The 22,192-nt window shown below is 42.3% G+C and overlaps 5 protein-coding genes across 6 annotated transcripts in view; 3 read left to right on the forward strand and 2 right to left on the reverse strand.

Moving 5' to 3' along the window:
• Window positions 1-23: 23 nt before the first annotated feature.
• Window positions 24-1,983, forward strand: LOC9661211 (glycerophosphodiester phosphodiesterase GDPD1, chloroplastic). Its single transcript, XM_002988754.2, has 10 exons — window positions 24-246; window positions 387-428; window positions 485-663; window positions 739-798; window positions 872-943; window positions 1,000-1,200; window positions 1,263-1,358; window positions 1,423-1,510; window positions 1,578-1,686; window positions 1,740-1,983. Exons 1-10 carry the CDS (start codon window positions 102-104, stop codon window positions 1,897-1,899), a joined length of 1,152 nt encoding a protein of 383 aa, XP_002988800.2. The 5' UTR covers window positions 24-101; the 3' UTR covers window positions 1,900-1,983.
• On the reverse strand, window positions 1,902-7,701 carry LOC9661212 (cleavage and polyadenylation specificity factor subunit 1). The gene is made up of 26 exons (XM_024662605.1): window positions 7,291-7,701; window positions 7,091-7,234; window positions 6,880-7,033; window positions 6,685-6,814; window positions 6,487-6,632; window positions 6,336-6,431; window positions 6,234-6,286; window positions 6,053-6,184; window positions 5,949-6,000; window positions 5,763-5,885; window positions 5,595-5,711; window positions 5,430-5,543; window positions 5,301-5,378; window positions 5,133-5,249; window positions 4,979-5,073; window positions 4,764-4,933; window positions 3,984-4,714; window positions 3,855-3,935; window positions 3,731-3,796; window positions 3,598-3,675; window positions 3,315-3,548; window positions 3,131-3,262; window positions 2,896-3,069; window positions 2,653-2,838; window positions 2,233-2,594; window positions 1,902-2,178 (listed from the first exon to the last, which is right to left on the reverse strand). The coding sequence occupies exons 1-26, from the start codon at window positions 7,617-7,619 to the stop codon at window positions 2,064-2,066; spliced, it is 4,209 nt and encodes a 1,402-aa protein (XP_024518373.1). The 5' UTR covers window positions 7,620-7,701; the 3' UTR covers window positions 1,902-2,063.
• Window positions 7,684-8,540, forward strand: LOC9661423 (anaphase-promoting complex subunit 11). The gene is made up of 3 exons (XM_002988755.2): window positions 7,684-7,695; window positions 7,839-7,971; window positions 8,274-8,540. Exons 1-3 carry the CDS (start codon window positions 7,684-7,686, stop codon window positions 8,387-8,389), a joined length of 261 nt encoding a protein of 86 aa, XP_002988801.2. The 3' UTR covers window positions 8,390-8,540.
• Window positions 8,541-16,429: 7,889 nt separating this feature from the next.
• Window positions 16,430-20,480, forward strand: LOC9661213 (respiratory burst oxidase homolog protein A). 2 transcript variants are annotated; one of them, XM_024662653.1, is made up of 15 exons: window positions 16,433-17,088; window positions 17,158-17,326; window positions 17,380-17,428; window positions 17,497-17,610; window positions 17,902-18,291; window positions 18,338-18,727; window positions 18,803-18,898; window positions 18,946-19,061; window positions 19,147-19,249; window positions 19,301-19,371; window positions 19,417-19,573; window positions 19,620-19,775; window positions 19,827-19,955; window positions 20,009-20,087; window positions 20,140-20,480. In XM_024662653.1, exons 1-15 carry the CDS (start codon window positions 16,611-16,613, stop codon window positions 20,247-20,249), a joined length of 2,607 nt encoding a protein of 868 aa, XP_024518421.1. In that variant the 5' UTR covers window positions 16,433-16,610; the 3' UTR covers window positions 20,250-20,480. The 2 variants fall into 2 exon arrangements, with proteins under 2 accessions (XP_024518419.1, XP_024518421.1); XM_024662651.1 differs by having other exon boundaries at window positions 16,430-17,088; window positions 19,301-19,573.
• A 1,175-nt stretch (window positions 20,481-21,655) lies between these two features.
• LOC9661214 ((R)-mandelonitrile lyase-like) overlaps window positions 21,656-22,192 on the reverse strand; it is a 1,768-nt gene continuing 1,231 nt past the window's right edge. Inside the window, exons 3-4 of the mRNA XM_024662634.1 lie at window positions 21,845-22,186; window positions 21,656-21,788 (exon numbers count right to left, since the gene is read on the reverse strand). Of these exons, the coding sequence (XP_024518402.1) occupies window positions 21,755-21,788; window positions 21,845-22,186 (376 nt within the window). The 3' untranslated portion in view covers window positions 21,656-21,754. The remainder of the gene's footprint in view (window positions 21,789-21,844; window positions 22,187-22,192) is intronic.

The raw sequence follows: 22,192 nt of genomic DNA on the forward strand, positions 1-22,192 counted from the left end.
ATCGACGAGATGGACGACCAGATGCGGCAGGGCAGCTTTAGCGCGTTACTGTGAAAGAGAGGTAAAATTTTTATAAAGAGGAGAAAGAGGGAAGAAGATCGATGGGTGGAAGAGTGATATCCACATTGCGCTGCTCGTGCTTGATCGATTCGTGTATTGGCGGTTCGCTGCCCAGGCCTCAAGATCCGCTTAGCGGGAATCAGCGCCGCCTCCTCTCGGCGATCGCGGAAGCAAAGATTGTTCCTGGTATCAATCGCTGACTCCTTCTCCTCTCTCTCTTTCTCTCCCTTTTCCTGCTTCTCGGAGGAGAGAAGGGATGAATCGATCCCTTTCGGCAAAAAGGGGGGAAAATTTTCATTGAAATATTTCCTTTGCTGCCCTTCCAGAGACCTTGCAAATGGGAGAAGCCGCGGTGGATTTCTGGGCAGGTAAGGCGATACGGTGTCTCTAGCTTCGCTTTGGATGTGAATCTTTGCCTTTGCAGGGTCGAGATGGTTTAATGGCAAGCCCAAGCTCGTCGTGGTTGGCCACCGTGGGTGTGGCAAGAACAAGATCACAGCGCTGGAAGCTGCCGATTCCAGGCCTTCGATCATGGAGAACACGATCACCTCGTTCAACATGGCGGCTGCCAATGGAGCCGACTTCGTGGAATTTGATGTCCAGGTAAAAAGAGTACGAGGGTAGTCTATCTTTTTTTACTTTGAGCTCCTCGTGATATATAACTTCTTTGTGAATTAGGTGACCAAAGATGGACACGCTGTGATCTTCCACGATGATCTGCTCATCACTGATGATAGCGTGAGTTTCTTTAAGAAAAACAAATGAGGAGAGTAGAAAGGACTTATCCACTTATCGTTGGCTGTGTCCACAGGTTGAGAGAGCGATAGGAGATATGACGTTGCAAGAGTTTCTATCCATTGGCTTCCAGAGAGATGGCCTCCAGGTAGAGAAGTTTGTCTCTTCTCTTGTGTCCGAAGAGATTTAATATTGTTTCTTCAGGGTGGAAAGTCGCTGTTGCGACGTGCAAGCGATGGGGCTCTGAGGAAATGGACTGTCAGTGTGGACGATTCCTTGTGTACGCTCAAACAGGCCTTTGAGGAGGTTCATCCCTTCACCGGCTTCAACATCGAGGTGAAGTTCCACGACGTTCTTCCCACGTCAGACGAGGAGCTGGAGCGTGTTATCGGTGCTATCCTTTCGGTAATCTAAGAAGCTTTCGAGCTTTCTCCCGTGCAGAAATGGCTAACGCTGCTGATTTTCAGGAAGTGGAGCAGTACGCCGGCGGAAGAAGGATTTACTTCTCCTCTTTCCATCCCGATGCGGTGGATTTGCTGAGGAAGAAACAGTCGAGATATCCAGTAAGTTCTCTCTTCTTAGCTTTAATTGTTTGTGATTATCTGATCTCTTCGTGTGTGTTTGTAGGTATTCTTTCTGACCGACGGTGGTGTACAGCTTTACAACGATCCTCGTCGGAATTCAATAGAGGCAGCAATCCAAGTCTGCAAGACGAGTAAGCTTCGTTATACTTCGTTTGCTCCAAACTCTGGTGTCTAAACCTTTGTCTCCTCGCTAAACAGGTAACCTCCAAGGGATTGTCTCCGAAGTTAAAGCCGTGCTAAACAATCCCAGCGCAGTGGCGCAAGTGAAGCAAGCCGGCCTCTCATTCCTCACTTACGGCGAACTAAAGTACGTAGTGCGAAATCTTTTTAGTGACCAGCTCTTACACTGTTTAGTTACAGTAACATGGCCGAAGCTCTCCACAAACAAGAAGAGGGTGGTGTGGATGGAGTGATTGTAGATCACGTAACGGAGATGGTCACAGCCGCTCGAAAGATGGACAAGGTGGCCACTGCATCCTCTGGAGTTGATTCTTCGCCCGCTGTTAGAGTCGTGGCGTGATAAACGAAACTAACAAGGGCTAATCCAATTTTACAAAGCTGTGCGTATACATGACAATCATATTACAAAAGAAGTTTTCTCTTTTCTCCGGGCTAAACAAAAAGTGAAAAAGAAAAAGGAGAGCTCCTTACACTTGGGAAAGATATTTTGTCCTCCAAAGTCGATCAAAAGAAGCTCGTGCTGAGAGATATGTCCCGCAAGTTTGCAAAAATCTGTTGCCTAGTCGTGCCGATTTGACGAGCTATGGCCACTTGTTTGTCGAGGGACAGCGATTCATATCTGGAAAAGACAAAAAGGAGTGAGTAAACTAAAAGTTTTTCGAAAGCTTCTTACTCTCTGAGCTGTTCGCTATCGACTGTGTTGTCCGGGCCATGCTTGTGGTGCTCGCCGTTTGCTTGGAATTGCCTGTATGCTTTTGGATTGAGCCCCGCTACGTGCGGCACCAAGTCCACCAGCTTTCGCTGGAGCGTCTGGAGCCTCCGGAACGTGAGCTCGTCGAGCGGAGTGATGTAGCCAATGCCGCCGTCAAGTGTGCCAAAGCAGAGAGCGAATCGATTTGTGCGGGAAGAACCTGGCGTCTGCAGCATTTGGAGCCTCAGGAACTTGGTGACATGAGATCCCAGGTGGAACTCCACCCTGGGGAGTAGCTTCTGTCCCTTCCAGCTCTCCGCGTTCTTGGGAGCGTAGGAGAACACCTGCAAATCATAGGAGGGCAGAAAGGAAAAATGTATAAAAGTTTTACAAGCGAGTCACCTGTATGTTCTTTCGGCTGTCCGAGACGAGAAGGCTCAGTGTACTCCCATCGATCAGAAACTCGGTTGCGTAGCAGTCCAACGAGCCGAAGTCCTTTGCTAGTAGGACTAGTTGCGCTCCCTCTTCCTTCCAGCAAAGAAAATATATGCTCTTGTGAAAGTCGCCAAACAGCACGAAGTTTTTCACCTGCAATGAAAAGGAAAATGTTACAAACGATTAAAACACGAGGAATTAGCTACTTACGATGTTTAGGCTGACAACGTAGAGTGGAGCATCAAAAAACGCTGTCCCAATCAGCTCAGATCCATTCCACGTGTGAAGAATGATTTTCGGTCCTATAGCCAGGAGAAGGTGGCCTTGCAATGCCGCCAAAGCGGAAATGGCACCCTTCAGCTCCTTGGAATAGAGTTCTTTAGCCTGACGTGACAATGCATCGTTATCCAAGTCACAACTTTAAAAGCAGCGAGAGCTTACTTACCCAGACTTTTGGATCACTAGGATCCTCTCCAAGTGAGACGAGGATAATACGTCCCCGAGAAGCAACATCTTCTCCTTGCAGATAACCGGTTCCAATTGCCAGTAGGTTTTCTACTTGTTCCGTTGCTGCATTCTGCCAGAAATTTGAAGCCATCAGTAGCGTGAAAGATGGATAGACTATTTACCTTGATGCTAACAATGCGGACCGTCAAGACGTTTTCCGCGGGCTGGAACTTGATTGTATCTTTGGTTTCCCAAGGCACACCTTGAGCCATTGGTTCTAAAAGGCGAACTTCAAAGTCATCAACTTGGACCATTTTTTGAGGATCCAGGCCATCAGAAGCCTCGCTCTGGTCAATCTGATGGCCAGGCGGGCCATCTGCGGCCGATGGCAGCACGAGAGATGTTGGCACTGAGACCTGACAACAAACCATCACATATCTATAGGGAGTGGAAAAACCTTCTTACCGAGAATGACAAGACGAGAACGTAGATGTTAAGGTCGGGATGGTGTGCCATTTGATGCGGTGTGCCTTTCAACGGGATCTGAGCAAGGAAATGGTAACAGGACATAATGGAGGAACCAACCAACCATATTTACCTTTTGCACTGGCCAGTCATTATCGTAGTTCAAGATATTAGAGAGTCGACATATCTTTAGCGATGCCTGGAGAGACCAGAAAACCGGAGCTTAGCAGATACGTGCACTATATGTGAGCACTAACCTCGTTAGTTACGTAGATAAGTCCATGCTGACAATTCACATTGTGTAAGCTTGTAAACGCTACGATCGGTCCGTCACTGGCCTGGAAAATGCAAAGAAATCAGTCACAGAAAAGAGCTGAAGGACATACCTGTGGATGAAGACGTATTTGCTCACGAAAGATCATCAACCACGTTGGCTTGCCACCGGCGAGGAACAATCCTTGGAGGCCACCAACATCCTTGAAAGGAATGATCTTCTGAACGGATCGGACTTCGTCGGCATTGCTGTCTTCCTCTCCGAGCTCCAAGTCAAGCTGTAACCGTAAGAACCGCAGATTTCTGAAACTTGTACCGTCGCTGGCATGAGCACCACTGTCTTGTCCTTCGTAGATGAATGCTCGGTAAGAGAGAAGAGTTCCGTCACTTAGAAGCACAAACACAAATGGTCTGCCATACTTCTCTCCCCAGGTGTCGACGCAGATATCTACCACCTTGATCTTCGACATTCTTTCCCGTATCTCTTCGGCACCTTCCTCATCTTTGTTCGAAGAGGTATCAACGGGGACCTTGCTAGCAGTTCTATTATCGGCCAGCACTTGAACTCCATATGGCAGTCTCTCTACTCTGTATAAGCAGGCCATGCTCGGAAGCTCCAAAAACTCCATAGTACCGCTATTTCGGCAAACTATGCAGTACATGTCCCCCTGGTCAAACGCGAAGTTTGCATCTGGAACCCCCAGTGTTTGCCACACGTCTCCAGTGGCTCTTCGCAACCAAGGACTGGGTCCTCTGTCGTTGTAGAGTGTACAAGCGCTGATGGGATCAGGAGAAAGACCGAGTTCTGGAGGTGTTGATACAGATACAGTGAGAGTTTCCGAGTCTGTCAGAGAAATAGTAAGCATGCAAACCTTCGATAAAGCTGAACGTACCTCCCACAACAAGCTGACAACTCCCATCTTGCATTCGCAAAAGAACATACGGATCTGCAAACGATGCAGACTCAATAGCATTTCCTGGTTCTCCTACTTGCAAGTCTTGAGTTTGACGGGCTCCATCCAAAATCCGGACTCCCTTCTGATATACTTGGGCAATTCTCCTCCTGCAAAAGAATTATCAGAACTTACAGGTCGAGGCTAACCCATACCTTCCAAACAGGTTTCCAGCCGATATTGATGGGCCCTCAGTGTAATACTCTACAGAGTCCGTAACTTCTCCAAGCGTCTCGCCGGTCTCTAGAACCTGTAGAAGTTTTACCGAACTACTTATTGTGTACAACGTAACAAACATAAACCACCGACCATTGTGCGAGATTCTAGGCTAATAATCAGATATGCGTGGTATTCATCCTTTTCTGCAGGGATTTGACCAGATCTGTGATAAACTGTCCACACGCCTACGCATCCGGGAAGTTTAACCTGAAAAAACAAAGCATAAGCAACTGCAAAGAACAGGAGTGACATGTTTGCCTGAGTGATGAAATCTGGTCGTATCGAGCGACTGATTATGTTAAGCGAGCCATTTTTTCCATGGCCACAGCAAGCGATCTACAAAAAAATTACTACTATAGACAAAATTTTGAAAAACAATAAACGAACCAGGTCTTGTGCGCTACCAGGTTGTTCCGATGGATTCTGAGATCTGCCAGTGATATCTCTGATAGGTCCTATATTGCATAAGGAGTCCCGCACGGAAAATAAGAAGTTCATGTTCTGCAGAAAGAGCGAAACATTCAGATGCAGCACATCAGAAAGACAGATCACCTTTTGTGAATCTGAAACCGCCGACTTATACTGATACAAAGATTGTTCATTGGCATCGTCATCAAGACGCATTCGCTTTGAAGGTCGCACCATTATATCCTCGTCCATTTCGTCGTACTACAGATGAAACATCAGTATCAATAAAATGAGATTACAATTCAAACATACGTCTTCTCCATCATAGCTTTGAGAAAGTGAGTTAGAGGTTGATGCGCTACCAAACTGTACAAGAAGGCTGTCGCCTAGCCGACTTCCGACAAAAAAGAACATGTCCCCTATGGTGCACAAACTCTACACGAAAGGAAGAGTAAGTCCATAGTTTTGAAGAGAAAAGAAAAGAAAAACAAACAATACCGAGGACAATACAGACCCCTTCGATTTTGAGAGCTCAAGCCTCTGCACATTCCTAAAACCAAAAAATATAGGATTTTACAAGGTTTGGTGCTCATTGACAGTACCTGCCATCGAATATCAAGTGCAGATGAACAAGCATTCCTGTCTTCGTTGACAAAAGAGCGGCATCGTATGAGAGCCAAGTTGCATGAGCAGCATCAAGCTCGATAGAAAACTTGGACCTTGGCATCTCCAAGCTGAATAGATCAACATTGAGTCACACGTGACATTCAAGCAGACGTTTACCTTCCAGCAGGTGGAGTGGCAAGCTCGTTAACTGCAACGATGCATGTAGAGACCTGTCCAAAGCTGTATGAGCACCCATTGCCTCAAAGTTAATACATTCACCTGGCTATAGTAAAGAATGCTGTTCGCACAAAGAACTAGCACCCCTCCAATTGGTGAAGGCACCGCTAAAAGGCTGTATGCGTCGTAAGGTAGACCCTGTGTGAGGATTGGTTTTACTCGGGAGAAAAAGCACAATATCGCGAAAACTCACTGTTTGAAACCATAGCCTGGGATGCTTCTTGGTGTTGGTGTTTATGCTCAGCGCTGTTACACAACAAGTATCTCGTCGAAATGTGACACGGCCAGCCCATGTTAGCTCTCTTTCATGAAGAATGGCTACAACTGGTTCAATATATCCTGCGGATGGACGAGCTCCCGATCAGCATGCACCAAGTTTCTCGTTGCTTACCGTAGAGAAAGACGAAGTCCTTAACGTGCATCATTCCCAATTCTTGCAGGTTTACTACATACGATGACTCAATGCGCGCACTGACGATGTTCCCAGATGGATCGTCTTCCTCGACAAGCCCATATGCCTCCTGTTAGTGGTTTTTCACGATCATATCAAAACATCCAGCGAAATATGCAACACAAACGAGCAAACCTGAGCAGCTTTCATCATCACCAACTGGGATTTGTAAATAAGAACTCCAGCGCATCTGCCCTGAGAATCTGCTCGGACTAGAGGACCACCAGGGAATTTTTCGCGTCCTCGTTTCAAGTGTATCCATTCCGGTCCTTCAAAGTAATGCATCGAGCTGGACACACACGCGAAGATCAAACACCTTACAAGAGCTGAGCTATAGGAAACTTACCTCGTCTTGAGCTGCTGGGTTGCATCATCGAAGAACAACACAGAAAACTTAGCAGCCGGGAATGCGAGAATGATAGCATCTCGGTGACGACCGCCGTCTCGACCACGATGGAGAATAGCCATGCTGTCTACAATCCCGAAAAGCCTGACGATCACAATGCCTCAGCCATAGCAGCCATGAACAAATTTTTTTTTTCTCACCGGTATTGGCAAACAAGCTCGAGCCAAGCTGCTGTAATCCCTGACATGAATCCTCCCCTCTTCGCCGACGCCGGGAACGCAACGCAGGCCGATCCAACCAGCTGCTCGCCCCCTCTCGCGCTCTTCTCGTCCCCCTCCTGGAAGCGCACATTGTAGATTTCCAGCACATTGGCCTTGACGAGAACAAGATTGGGGAGGGAGTCCTTCGCATTGCCCGATTTCCATCCTGACGAAGACGCCGGATTCACTGGCGAGTGCGTGATGAAGGCGCTGGCGCAAGCGCTGACACCGGTCGGCCCGTGAACCAGCTTGATCGCGGCATAGCTCATCCCCCTCTCCTTTAGCCCTAAAACTTTACTTTTGTGGAAGGGTTTTAGGGTTCTTGTGCGCGCGATGAAGGTGAAGGTGCTGAGTATCCTTGCTCGATCTATTGCCATTTGTTTTCTTCTTTGTTGTGATCTCCTTGACTGCTGGCTCTCGCGATCGGCTCGGCATTGTAAATCTTAGAGTAAGTTTCTCTCTCTCTTTTTTTCTTTCTTCTCTACGAGACTCGTTTTTGTAGATGGCACGCTGTGGCTTCTTGGACATGGGATGCGCACGACGACGCCTGTGGGATTTGCCGAATGGCGTTTGATGGATGCTGCCCGGATTGCAAGATGCCCGGCGACGATTGCCCTCTCAGTAAGTGGTTTTTTTTTTGTCCTCTGGTGTCTCTATTCTCTGTTTTCGTTTCGCACACTTTGGCCCTCTCTTCGAGCGAGCTCTCTCGTCGAGGGAAGACCCGAGAAGGTTTTCTAGTGCTAGAGCGATCTTCGCAGTGAAATCGATCGATTTTTCCGCAGCTTCTAAGCATGCAGCTGCGAGAGATCTCTTCACTGGACAGAGTCAAGTTTGTTAGTTTGGCTTTCCTGTTTCCTTTGTAGTCTCTGATTGTTATCGTTTGCTACTGACTACCTGTGTGTTTTCTCGGTTGTGATCTACAGTTTGGGGAGCTTGCAATCACGCGTTCCACCTCCATTGTATTCTCAAGTGGGTGAACTCGCAGAGCCCCCGACCACAGTGTCCTATGTGTCGCAGGGAGTGGAAGTATAGAGCATGAGAGACGAATAAACATGACGTCTGTGTGTTGTTTGCCAAAAGTTATCCTTGTGCCAAAAGTTATCCTTGTGGGAGTTGAACTTGGTGGCGAGTATTCTCGAGTCACTCCTGCGCCACCGAATGAGAAACCTTCAGGGTTGGGATTCAAAACACTAGTCTCTCTTGTGAGCGCTAAAGCATGGAGAAATCTGGAAATCTAGAGAGGGCTGAGATGTTATGATGTTATGGGAGCCTGAGACACGGCTACCACATCCAAGGAAGGCAGCAGGCACGCAAATTACCCAATCCCGATACAGGGAGGTGGATAATGGAAGTTTAGGTTTTTTTCAATAGTCATAATTTTTTATTATTTCTTTAACCTGCAACCATTTATTTTTAGAATGTTTTTTATTATCGTGATACACACTTTTTAATGAGATCAATAAATATAATTTTATTTTACAATCAATAAATTAAAATTTTATTAGCCATTGGATTAGTTTCAATCACTCACTTTTATATAAATTAGGGTTTTTGGGTTAATTGATATGTATATTTTGACATTCTATTTTTATATTCCATACACTCACATTGGTGGAAATAAGGGGTAATTTGGATTGTTTTTTAAGAATGTTTAGATTTGGGGTTTTGATTTAAATCTAACTTTTACATTGTCTAGATCTCCCTTTCTTTATAGATTTTTTAATTTTTTTGTTTTTGTGTTTTTTTCTTTTTATTTATCTTCATAGTAGAGTTCCTCCTCTTTTGATTCTAAAGCAACAATTAGTGCAATTGTTCAATTGAATAATCAAACTCAATTGATGGTAATATTCATGACATGTGGTATAATTCTTTCTGCTTTTGCTGCCAATCCCCATATTTGGTTGGAGTTCTTCCATATGAATCATGGGGATAATGTGTATTATTAGTTCAATCACTTTACAATGATTGCACATATCATTATTGGGATGATGCTCAGCATTTGCTTGAGTTTCCTATGTGTTTTTAAAGGATAGCAATGCAATTGTACAATGGTTTGAGCATAGCCATTCGTGTGGATTTGAGTATTCTTTTATACATCTTCAAATGCATATTTGGACATATCAACGGTTGTGATGATGCTTTATAACAATTGCATCGTTTTTATCAAAGGGCATCTGAGTTAGTAATGCAATTTGACATTCATTTCTAAAGCCTCTTACTTTGTGCAAAATCAAATATGTCAAAGTGGATCAAGTTAAGAATGTACATGTAATGAAAAACAGAAAAGGTAACATCTTATAACTGTGAGACACAAAATCCCTAGACCCCAAAGTGGAGCTAAAAGGGTGCCACGTGGTAGTGGCCGAAGCGAAAGCCAAACGAGCGTAACATGTTTGGACTAAAAACTCCGACTTGAAAAGGTCAAGAGCGGGAGTGGAACTCCCAACGAAGTGCTCAAGGAACAAGCACAAAGCGAGCAATGAGTGAGTCTCTAGAAAACATGACATGTGGAGGACGCGAGATAGAGTCCGAGATGGACCCGAGATGGAGTCCAAGATGGAGTCCGAGATGGATCCGAGATAAAGTTCAAGATGGAGTCTGAGATGGACCTGAGATGGATCCAAAATGGAGTCCAAGATGGAGTTTGAGATGGACCTGAGATGGACCCCAGATGGATCCAAAATTGAGTCCAAGATGGAATTTGAGATGGACCCGAGATGGACCCGAGATGGATCCGAGATGGAGTTCGAGATGGAGTCCAAGATGGACCCGAGATGGACCCAAGATGGAGTCCGAGATGGACCCGAGATGGAGTCCGAGATGGACCCGAGATGGATCTAAGATGGAGTCTGAGATGGAGTCCAAGACCGAGACCAAGACCGAGACCGAGACTGAGTCCAAATCTGAGTCCGAGACGAGGACCGAGACCGAGTCCAAGTCCGAGTTCGAGTCCAAATACTAATACAGGCAATTGGGTGGAGTCCAAGATGTAATTGGGACCGAGACCGAGACTGAGTCTAAGTCCGAGTCCGAGACCGGGACCAAGACCGAGTCCGAGTCTGAGTTTGAGTCCAAATATTAATACAGGCAATTGGGTGAAAGCCCAAAGCGATCATCCCCCGGCTGCAGGGGGTTCCAAAAGTATAGTAGGGAGAGTGTGGGGGTTGGAGCCCAGTGGAGCCAATTTGACCAGGAAAGGCCAATTTGGCCCAGGAAGGTCAGATTTAGTGTTGGGTGATGAATTGACCACTAGGAAGTCCAAGACTAGAGTGAATACGGATCGACAAGCGGGGTAGTTTGGTGAAGTGTTCAAGAGTCGGCTCTAGTTCCCCCTGGGAGATCGAATGGTCGATGCTCCCAATCTAAGTGTGGGTGGCACTACCTACTTAGATACCAGGCATGGCTCAATGGAACCTCACTCTAAGCCCATGGCTAGAGCACCCAAAGGCAAAAAGCAGGAAGAGTACCCATGAGGCCCACATAAGGCCACGATGTTCTAAAATGTTGTCCTAAAGTCCCAAACTATGAAAAGGAAGAGGAGTAGCCCTCTGGGGTGGTGACCAAGGACATAGTCACATGGTGAGGAAGTCTCAAAGGACCACAGGACTTAATGTTTGGGCCTATGGGCCTTGATCTAGTGGCAGTGTTAGCGAGCACGGCCATGGACAAAAAGGGACTTGGTGAGGACCGAAAAGGAGATATTGGGGAAGGTTATTCCCCATGTCTGCAAGCATCCTAACGATGCTAAGGAGTGGATCTAGGATAACCACTTATGGATGGATGGCCTAATCTTGGAGAGACAGGATTGCAATGCAGGTGGTATTGGACCACTGATGTGACCAAGGTGAATGGGCATGGCCTAGTGTAACGGGCTGTTATGTTGGTGGTACTTTGGGGTGTCGATCATGGGATTAGACACGTGGAGCACTTGGACTAAGTGCAAAGGTTGAGTGGCATGGATGCCATTTTCGGGGTGAGCAAGCCCCAAGTCTGGAATTGGACTTATGAAGGTTGTGAATAAGACTTTTCCAAGTGGTCGGAGATATGGTTAAGTGACTAAAGTAGAATGGAAAAATTAGTCGCTTACAATAACATTATGCCAAGGGAAAAGTATCATCAAATGTGGCTAAAGCAAGTGCATGCACAAGTCCTACAAAATCATGAAGAAGTGTTGGCCACACCTTCAACTCCACTTTTTATAAGAGATAATTTTATTCTAATGGAAGTTTATGCTATTGCTACCTAAGTGTAAGGACAAGGGCGAGGATGTGATTGTGGTTATGATGTTCGCTGTTGGATATGTAATGAAGTTAGTCACACTTATCAACGTTATAAATATTTTCTAGATAAGCAACCTTCATTTTTTGGGTGGAGATCTTAGCATCAACAATGTTCTATTAGTGTTGTTATAGATGAAGATTTGGACACTAAGATTTTTTCAAGAAATAAAGAGTTGTGCGAGTAACAGAAGGTCTTTGTGCAAATAAGTTAGTGACCCCTCTATCTTTCTTTTAGGAGTATCATCACGAGGTTAATTCGACACCAATTCATCTAGTGTTTACTTTCCAAACTTTTTTTTATAACAAGATATCTCTTATTATTCTCTCTATGTTAGTTGATATATGCTTGAGTTTATTTTCTATTGCTTCGCTTGCTGCCACACATTGCCATCTACATTTGCATCCTACTATAAAGCCAAATTTCATTCTTTATGATAACATCCATACACATGTATTTACATGGGATCAGGTAGATTTAGTTGTGTATGTAGGCAATCTCAAGTTTGAGTTACACTCATTACAAGTGGTGTTGAGTCAAGCTTTTGACCTCATCTTTGATATAGATTTGTTACAATGCAATCATGCAAAATATGACTTTAAGACTTCTCCCCCTTATCTCATACTTCATTTTTTTTTTCTATTCCTCTCACTTTTGTTCTTCTTTGTCCCTTTGCTTCACCTCTACTTCTATCATTTTGTCTCCCCTTTACTTCTTTTTATGTTTCCGTTTTGTTCCTCTATTCCCTCTTTAAATCCCTCAAATAGTCTTTGTATTGTAATAGTTGACTAACTTATAAAGAAGTATATTAATCTTTTTAAATTGGACATGTTATCTAACGCTAAGATTGCAATAGATCATCCTATTCAAATTAAGGATGTTTGTTCAATTAAAGTTCATATTCATCGTTTGTCACTAAAAGAAATCAAGCTTTTAGGTAATGGTAGAGGAAGATATTCCTAAAATTGTTTTTCATATACTATTTGGTTTGTAATTTGATTTAAACAATGCTCTAGTGCAAATGATAGATGAGTTTCTTTGTGATATGCTATAAGTGATTATTGATTTTTTCGATAATGTCTTGATCCAGGTGGAGGGGAGATGGGAGGAAAATATCCGTAATATTCGTAAAGTGTTGGATCGGTTATGAAAAGTTAGTTTAAAGCTAAAGCAATTAAAGTATGTGTTTAAGTCCAAGGACACCACTTATTTTGGATACTATATTTCTCGTGAAAATTTGCAAATTAATCCTGATAAACTTGTGGTTATTCTCAAGTTTTCTACTCCAAAATGTGTGAATGATATGCAACACTTTTTAGGCAAAATGCAATATCTCAGCCGTTTTGTTAATCATTTTTTGATCATATTGCACTATTGCAAGCGTTGTTAAAGTTGTTAACATCATTTTTCATTTGGTCCGAGGACTGTGAGCAGGTGTTTACAAATCTAAAAGAGTTATTGATGACTTCTTTAGTTTTAGCATATTTTGATTACACTCAACTTTTCATTTTGCACATGAATGCTTCTGATATCAGTTTTACATGTGTGTTGATGCAAAAGAACCCGAGTACGCCTAATTAGTGCCATTATATACATTATCTATACATCATACAACCAGTGGAAATGAACTATTCCACGACAAAGAAGAAGTGTTTAACAGTAGTTTGGGGTTTTGAGAAACTTCATGTATATCTATATAATTCTTACTAAAAGGTGATTATGTTATGGTTACTTTGTTATTGAAGTGAAAGAACTTTGTTAATCGTACTACTGGTGGGTTTTGAAGCTTCAGATATATAATTTTAATATTAGTTATCGCTCAAAGAGTTTTATGATTGATGTTAACACCCTTTCTCGAACTCTTTTTCCTTTTTCACTTTCATTTTATATTTCTAATGAGCATTTTATTCCAGTATCTATGGATTTTTTTTATGAGAATTTTGTGCTATTGACAGTTGCTATCTTTGATTTTCAATGTCCACAAGGAGAAAAATTTACTTTCTTTTGACAAAGTTCATGAGGATCAAAAGGTTAAGTCATGGATCTGAAGGTTTTGCAATAGGTTTGAAAATTCTACATCATTTGCTAATGACTTGTCATTTCAGCATTTACATTTTCAATATTACCTTGAGGACAATCTTCTTTATTTTGTAGGGATAGATCTTAATGATCATTTACGATTAGTGGTGCTTTTAATATTTATTCTACGCTTTCTCTATACCTACCATGATTCTCTTATTTTAAGTGGGCATATGAAACATCGTCATGTGACTAATAAATTGCATAAATCTTTTTATTGGCCAAAGATGTAATGTGACATTATTTAGTATATACATAGTTGTATTTGGTGGTAAGCTCATAATACTCTCTTTTGTGCTACGGAAGGACGATTAAAGTCAATTCCTGTTTGTTTAATTTGGTGCCATTTGATCCAATGGGATTTTTTTCATGGTCAACTATTGCAAATGATTATGTCATTATTGTTTTTGACTATTTGACTTGTTAAATGGAATTCAATGCTCTTGCTAATATGTCTGCAATTGCTATTGAATACTTCCTCCTTAATTAAATGGTGTTCCAAAATTCCAATCCAGTTTTCACAAGTACTTATCATTCATATTAGATGGTTTAGTAGAATGTCTCACCCGAACTTTCAAAGGAATGATCACGAAGTGCATGAACTTTCAACATTCAAATTAAAATGGTTATTTGCCATTTTTTTGGTATGCGTATATCACAGGGGTGCAAAGTTTTATTAATGTTTCACTATATAAATTTTTATATGGTTTTGATCTAAAACTAAGTTTATCTTTACTTAAAGAGAAGTAACTCATTATAATCTTTAACATATAATCATAATACAAAAAATGATGTAACATTAGTATTTGAGAAAATTAGGAAAAACTTTCTTACCTTTAAAAGCACATTACAATGCTTATTTTTACTGATTTACTATTGTAGGGTATGAAGTAATTTTATAAAAAATAAGATACAAAATTTTGTAACACTTTTTTTAAAAATGCTTTAGTATTACTATCTTTCACAAAAATGTATGCAAACACTTAAGGAATTATAATAATAATAAAATTTAGATCCAATATCCTAGCAAATAAAGTTGCTACTCTAATGTTTCTCTCCAAAAAAACTTAAAATTGATTCAAATAAATATATTTAATTTTTACACATAGCCTCATCTAAACCATCTAGAAGAAAAGGAATTTAAATTGGAATATAAAGCCTTTGCTCTTTTAAATATATAAGGATGATTACAAAGTACACAAGTGATAAAAACAAATAGCTGAATTACCCTTAAAACTACCTCATAACTTTTTATATAAAAACATTTGTAAACTAGTTTTGTGATATTTACATTTATTTTTAAAATAAAACTACTTATAAATTTTATTTTATTTTTACTGAAAAGGAGTTGATTTTCCTTTTTTTTTAACCATCCAAAAGCTATTTGAAATATTCTTCAATTAATCTAGTAAAATCCAGTTGGACTATATTGGCTTGTATAAAAGGTGTTAAAGCACATATGACAACTATAAAACTATAATGTTGTCTCATAGATCATGATGATCTTGTATGACACATACATTATGATGATGGAAGTTTAAAATAACCATGTCTATTAGATACCAAAATAAAGGTTTATGTAATGTTTATGGATGGAAGTGCCTTCATGGTAGAAGTTACTAATTCTTTGCCTAGTGTGTAGAAAGTGCTCTCCAAAGATTGAGTGTCAAGCAAAGAACTATAAAGTAAAGGTCAAAGTCTAAGTATAATTATTGATTTTCCCATCACACTAGTTGGAAGGAGAAGGCTAAGATTTTAAAGTTGCTCACACATCTAGAGCATGTGTTTATCAGCTTGATGGTGAGGATGAACTCTTAATTAACCAATTGATGTGCCTTAAAATATATTCAGAATGTTGGTTTGAATTATAAAATAAATTAAGGAATAACTTAGGCTGGATATTCAAAATATATTCCTTTACACGATGCCATCTCGTGGAACATCCGGCAAAACGGGAAGCAAAGATATTGTTTGAAGTAAGGATGTGGCTTCCTGTATAAGCTTAGCAAATGGTTATTTTGAGAGAATATCGTAAAGGAACGCTGTGTTTATGGTCCAAGAATTTGCCCATGACGGGCAAATCGATTGCAAGAAAGAGGTGGTTGATTCAATGCTGGAGGCGAACTCTTGGTCGTGGGCCGGGCTCATCGTTTGCTATGGCGCTGGTGGCCAGACAAAGAGAGCACTGGAAGCTTTTACGGCGAGCGGGGATCGGAGCATCGTGACCTGGACACCGCTGCTCTATACGTATGCCCGGCTTCGGCATTTGGAGAGATCAAAGGGCGGTGTTTGGGCAAATTCGCTCCAGGGACTGACTGATTCGCAGCGGCTTGATTGTGCAGGCCAAGGCAACCTTCGATGAGATGGCCGAGCGAGACGTGGCGAGCATTGCGATGGGCGCGTGCAGCCACGCCAGGAGCTCGGTCTAGGGGTTTGTTACTTGACTGTGGACTGTGGATTGGATTGGAATCTAAGAAGAGAACCGGGGAGGTCAAACGAATGAAAGTGGGAGAGAGCTTTCGAAGCAAGAAAAAACAATAGAGAGGGACTCAAACACTCCTCTGTCGCGTGAGCCCTAGCGCTAGATCTTGACGCAATGTAGTAGTACCCGATTGGAATTTGATGAGACTGGACCACCGATCTCTAGGTCGCCTGTCGCAGTTTGTCGCCGCGTGTTTGATCAGGCGAGCGTGAGAAAGAGGAGGGAAAATCTGGAATTCTAGAAGAAAGGAATCGTGTCATCCATCAAAAGGGGGCTTGAGAAGCTACGCTGTTGCTGTGGCGAGATGCGATGCGAATGTCATGTCTTGCCGGCTGGGTCCATCTCTCTGTAGCTCGATCGATAGCCCGATCGATAGATAGATCGAGTGTAGCGACCAGGGGACCTAGCTGTTCTTTTGTATATGTCAGGTATGGAAGAAGAGCTCGAGAGCTTCGGCGATTGCAAGGGGGCAGATGATCACCGCGAGGGATCCAAGCGGCATTTGCTGGAGCTCACCATCGACATCGATCCCGACCACAGGTCGGTAACGCTCGTCGACGACCCTTCCCAGAGCCGCGCGCCGAGGAGCTCGCCGCGCGGCCTGGCGCTCATCCGGCAGCTCTCCTGGCTCTCCGCGGGGCAGGCGTCGGCGAAATCCACGCCCGATCGTAGCCCGATCAGCCTGCGCGACGCCATTGCCAGCAGCCCGTTCGTGCTGAGGAAGGATTTGTGGAGCAAGAGCAAGCAGCGGCTCCTCAATTCCGGGACCAAGCACGCGCTCCAGGGCCTGCGATTCATCAGCACCACGAATTCGCAATGGCGGGCGGTGGAGTCGAGATTCTGGAAGCTGGCCAGCGACCAGGGGCTCCTCTCGCGGGCGGATTTTGGGCTTTGCATCGGTGGGAGGAGTATTTTGGTTGCGTTTGATTGATCATCCATCGCGCTCTTTTTTTTTTCTTTCTTGCTAGGCATGCAAGATTCTAAAGAGTTTGCCGGGGAGCTCTTCGATGCCTTGGCGCGGCGCAAGCTCAAGCATCGGCAGCGCGTGGAATGGATCAGCTACGACGAGCTCAGGGATTTCTGGCTCCAGATTTCGGACCAGAATTTCGACTCGAGGATGCAAATCTTCTTCGACATGTAAGCCATTTCTTCTTCTCTTCGATCATCTCCTGGATATCCTTGCGATCTAGGTGTGACAAGGATCTGGATGGACTCATCTCCGAGGCGGAGGTGAAGGAGGTAACAGAGATCGATCGATTGGTGAGCGGTGGTGGTGACGTCCTCGTCCTTTGTTTGCGATTTTATAGGTCATCATGCTGAGCGCGTCCGAGAACAAGCTGTCCAAGCTCAAGGAGCGTGCCGAGGAGTACGCTGCGATGATCATGGAAGAGCTGGACCCCCAGCGAAGAGGCTACATTGAGGTACTCCATTCCTTCTCCTGCTAGCAGCTAGCATTGGACTTCTCTTTCGTCGTCCATGGTTTCTTTTTTCATTTTTAACGAATTTTTTGCCCATGCCATGCATTGCATCACAGCTCTCACAGTTTTGGACTGATTCATTCATTCAGTCGCCTTTGGAGGCAGAATAGTCATGCATGACAAACAAATTTCCAGCTGAGCTTGCACTCTTTTCTTTTCCATCACTTTGTTCCTCTTTTCCAAAAAAGTGGTGTACGTTTTCTCATGGGATTGTCTTTCCTGCTTGACGTGCAGCTTTGGCAGCTCGAGAGTCTGATCCAAGGGACGACCGGAATCGGAAACTACGGCCAGATTTTGGTGCAGCCGAGGATGTTTTGTGGCAGCGGCTTGATACGCGGCATCTGCTACGTACTCATCGAGCACTGGCAGCGACTGTGGGTGCTGGGCTTGTGGCTTTTGGCGGTGGTGTGCCTGTTTTCCTGGAAGTTCGTCCAGTACAAGAACCAGTCGTCGTTTCTGGTTGCCGGGTACTGCATATGCGTCGCCAAAGGCGCCGCTGAGACGCTCAAGCTCAACATGGCTCTCATCCTTCTCCCGGTTTGTAGGAATTCCATCACTTGGCTGAGGTCCACAAGCGTCGTGGGATCTCTTATTCCTTTTGATGACAACATCAACTTCCACAAGGCAAGTTGGTAATCTTTTTCCCGTGTTCTCAACATCGTGGTTACAGATAATCGGGGGAGCAATCTTCATTGGAGTCGTTCTTCACGGCGGAGTTCATCTCACCTGCGACTTTCCGAGGCTGGCGAATTCCCCTCGCGAGCAGTTCATGGCCGCTGGACTCGCTGGGGACTTTGGAAACAGGCAACCTACGTACTGGGAGCTCGTAAAATCGATCGAAGGCGTTACAGGCATTGCCATGGTCCTCATTATGTGCGTCGCCTTCGTTCTAGCATCAGGACGCTCGCGGAGAAACCTGGTGAAGCTCCCGTGGCCGTTACACAGATTGACTGGCTTCAACGCCTTTTGGTACTCCCACCATCTGTTCATCATTGTCTACACGATGCTCGTCTTACATTCCATGTTCCTGTTCTTAAAGCACGACTGGGTCGATAAAACAGTAAGTAATGTTTCCCTTCCTTTCCTTTTGTTTTTCTTTGGCATTTTGCAGTTCTTAATTCTTTCGTTCTTTTAGGCATGGATGTATCTTCTTCTTCCAACACTGCTGTACATGTTCGAGCGAACGTTTTCCGGTCTGCGAGCAGGATACTCCACTGTTCAAATCCTAAAGGTTGTATAATTCTGGTAGTTTAGTGATCATAATTCTCGTCTTCTCAGGCGGCAATCTATCCTGGAAACGTTTTGTCTTTGGACATGACCAAGCCTCCAGGATTTAAGTACCAAAGTGGTATGTATATATTCATCAAGTGCCCATCGATATCACCTTTCGAATGGTATCGTTTGTGCTCCCACGTTCTACATTTAAAAACGTTCTAACTTTATTAGCGTTGACTGATTGGCGTCTCTGGTTGTCTGCAGGCATCCTTTCTCCATCACCTCCGCACCGAGCGATGATTTTGTCAGTGTTCATATTCGGATATCGGGAGATTGGACTGGGGAAATGGGAAAAATTTTCTCCGAGGTACTTTAAATTGGACAGTTTTCTGGTGGTATGTGACATGGAACTACACAGGTTTGCGAACCTCCAGTTGGCAACAAGAGCGGGCCTTTGAAAGCGGAGTACCTCTTTGGACTTCAGTCACGGTTTGTGTTAAAACTTGACGTTAGTCCTTACTTTCGTTGGAACAGGTTTCCTAAACTGCTGATTGATGGTCCTTACGGAGCTCCAGCTCAGGACTACAAGAAATATGACGTGCTTCTTCTCATCGGTCTTGGGATAGGAGCAACACCGTTCATCAGTATTTTGAAGGACATACTAAATAACATCAAAACAACTGAGCCCAAGGTATGAGATTTAATGAAAGATCATCCATTTCCTTACCATTGTCTAGGTGCGAAGAAGTGAGATGAAACCTCTGAAAAAGGAATCGTCATTCAGAAAGATTAACGGCCCATCCAACGCGTATTTTTACTGGCTTACAAAAGAGCAAGGCTCATTTGAGTGGTTCAGAGGCGTCATGAACGAAATTGCTGAGCTTGACCATTCGGTATGTTTTAAACGTCCTTCATTTTCTAGAAGCTGACAAATGCAAGCACAGGCATTGATTGAAATGCACAACTATTTAACTAGTGTTTATGCCGAGGACGATGCGAGATCAGCTCTCATAACAATGGTGCAAGCTTTGCACCTTGAGAAAAACGGAGTAGACATCCTCTCTGGAACTCGAGTAAAACCAAAAGTTTTCTTTATCTCATTTTGGAACTAATCGATGGTCAACAGGTCAGGACACATTTTGCAAAACCGAACTGGAGAAAAGTTTTTGGCAACTTAGCATCACTTCATCCAAACGCTCGGATAGGTACACGCAAAGATAGTGCTCTTGAAGGTTTCTCATTACGTTTGTTCTTCAGGAGTTTTCTTTTGTGGATCTAAAATTCTCGCACGGGAACTTGATAGCCTAGCACGAGAATACTCGCACAACCAAGCCACCAAGTTCGACTTCCACAAGGAGAACTTTTGACACACACACTCACAGGCAACTAAAGCCCTGTGACATATAGGACACTACAGTCGCAATTTACCCACACTAAAATATAGTGGAGGTGAAAGGTGCGATTGCAAGATCCTTGAACTGTAAATTGCAAAAGAAAAAGAGGAAAAAGGTAAGATTAGGTGGAATATATAAAATGACATTCATCATCTTTTAGTTAATGATAATAAAAAAATGGGAAAACAAATTGTCCTTAAGATATTTTTGGATGCACTAAAATAAGTGGTATTCTTATTAAATAAGTTATTTGTATTTTAAAAAAATAAAACTTTTGTTGTGAATTTTTAATAAAAAATTGTGTAATACATTGTTGGATTCTCTTTTATTATGAGGTTTACAAGTTTGAAATATCATGACTCATTTACTTCCATTGTATAAGTGTAACACTTTTCCACCTGTTTAAAAATATAAAATGAATAACATGAAATAATTTCTTTTGCTATTTTTATTTAGTAAAAAATTAATATATTAAAATTTTAATAAAAAATATAATAAAATATCTTAATTCTTATAAGTTTTTTAACTTAATAAATGTTTTATTTATAAAAATAAAAATTTATTATATTTTATAATTATTAGTAACACATCACCAAATATACCTTTATAATGTGTATTTATTTAGAATATGCAACGACAAATATAATACATATTTAGGAAACGTTTTAGAAATTAGTAAATAATTATTTTCATAAAAAATTTACTTATTTTTCATAATTATAAAATATTAAATTAAGTTATTTTTAACTATCTTATTTGGGCTTTATATCCAAAGATAACTGTTGACAACTAGTATTTTGAATATTATATGCATAAGTTTATCTTATGGGTGGTCTAAAGTATTATTATATTAAATAATTTTTGGAGTTAAGCTTGCCCATGAGTTTTATAAATTTGAGAAAATCATAGTTAATAAATTCAATTTTTTTAAATGCAACATAGTAATTTCTTTACTATTTAATGAAAAAACTAAGATTAATGGTATTGATTGAATATATAAAGTGACATACTTCCTCTTTTAGTTATTAATATAACTAAAGAGTATTATATCAGGAAAAATGGCTTTAAGATACTTTTTGAATAAAAATTTAAAAAATGTAATTTTCTATAAAAATTATTTTTATTTTTAAAACTTTTTAACTCGTTTTGCCAGTTTTCTATAATTTTTATAAAATTTATACACTTTTTAATACTTTAAAAGTTGTTTTTAACTTCACCTTTCCATAGAACTTTTTTTTTCCTTGTTTAACAAAAATAAATAAAACAGTAAGCTTTATAAACAAACAATATAATGAATATCATCTTAATGCTTATAAGTTTGCTTAACTTAATAAAGTTTTAGTAATAAAAAATAAGTTATTATTTTATTATTACTTGGATATAAATGCTTGTCTCAAATGTTAATTCTTACCACAATGTTATAATTTATTCCTTGAAATATTGAGTGCTAGCCCCACAGCAATGTAGCCATTGCCATTCTATCGTGTTTTCAGAATTTCAACTCCAACGTATCTGCAAAAGCTCCATGAGAGTTAGACAATGATCCACTAAAGAACAGAATAGAGTACCTCCCAAGCATCATCACTGTTGCTTGAGGATTGGTTCCAGGAGTTGACAAAAAAGTAGATCCATCCACGACCCGCAATCCGTTCAAGCCCATCACTCGGAAGCTCCAGTCGACCACTTCCCCAAGCGGGCATCCCCCATGGTAGTGGTAATTCGTCGAAACACTTCGCCGGCAAAACTCGCTGATGGTTCTATTCACAGATCCACTCGCAACGAGCGTTGCATTTCTTCGATCCGGCGAAGACACCGTGCCTCCAGATGGAAGGGACTGATTCCCAAACACCAGCGCTGCCATGGATCGAGAGAGCACCATCTCCTCCAAAGTGTTGACTCCGGCAATGCAGCGTTGT

This window comes from Selaginella moellendorffii, unplaced genomic scaffold (assembly GCF_000143415.4).
Source record: "Selaginella moellendorffii unplaced genomic scaffold, v1.0 SELMOscaffold_91, whole genome shotgun sequence".
Lineage (NCBI taxonomy): Eukaryota > Viridiplantae > Streptophyta > Lycopodiopsida > Selaginellales > Selaginellaceae > Selaginella > Selaginella moellendorffii.

Excerpts from the sequence above, each read along its gene's own strand:
- LOC9661211 (XM_002988754.2), top strand. The coding sequence starts at position 102 with ATGGGTGGAAGAGTGATATCCACATTGCGCTGCTCGTGCTTGATCGAT. Across the intron at positions 247-386 it reads GGAAGCAAAGATTGTTCCTG|AGACCTTGCAAATGGGAGAA; the intron begins GTATCAATCGCT and ends CTGCCCTTCCAG. Across the intron at positions 664-738 it reads TCGTGGAATTTGATGTCCAG|GTGACCAAAGATGGACACGC; the intron begins GTAAAAAGAGTA and ends TTTGTGAATTAG.
- LOC9661212 (XM_024662605.1), bottom strand. The coding sequence starts at position 7,619 with ATGAGCTATGCCGCGATCAAGCTGGTTCACGGGCCGACCGGTGTCAGC. Across the intron at positions 6,815-6,879 it reads TGATGATGAAAGCTGCTCAG|GAGGCATATGGGCTTGTCGA; the intron begins GTTTGCTCGTTT and ends AACCACTAACAG. Across the intron at positions 4,934-4,978 it reads GCTGGAAACCTGTTTGGAAG|GAGGAGAATTGCCCAAGTAT; the intron begins GTATGGGTTAGC and ends ATTCTTTTGCAG.
- LOC9661423 (XM_002988755.2), top strand. Across the intron at positions 7,972-8,273 it reads CGGCGACGATTGCCCTCTCA|TTTGGGGAGCTTGCAATCAC; the intron begins GTAAGTGGTTTT and ends TGTGATCTACAG.
- LOC9661213 (XM_024662651.1), top strand. The coding sequence starts at position 16,611 with ATGTCAGGTATGGAAGAAGAGCTCGAGAGCTTCGGCGATTGCAAGGGG. Across the intron at positions 17,611-17,901 it reads AGCGAAGAGGCTACATTGAG|CTTTGGCAGCTCGAGAGTCT; the intron begins GTACTCCATTCC and ends CTTGACGTGCAG. Across the intron at positions 19,776-19,826 it reads TTGCTGAGCTTGACCATTCG|GCATTGATTGAAATGCACAA; the intron begins GTATGTTTTAAA and ends ATGCAAGCACAG.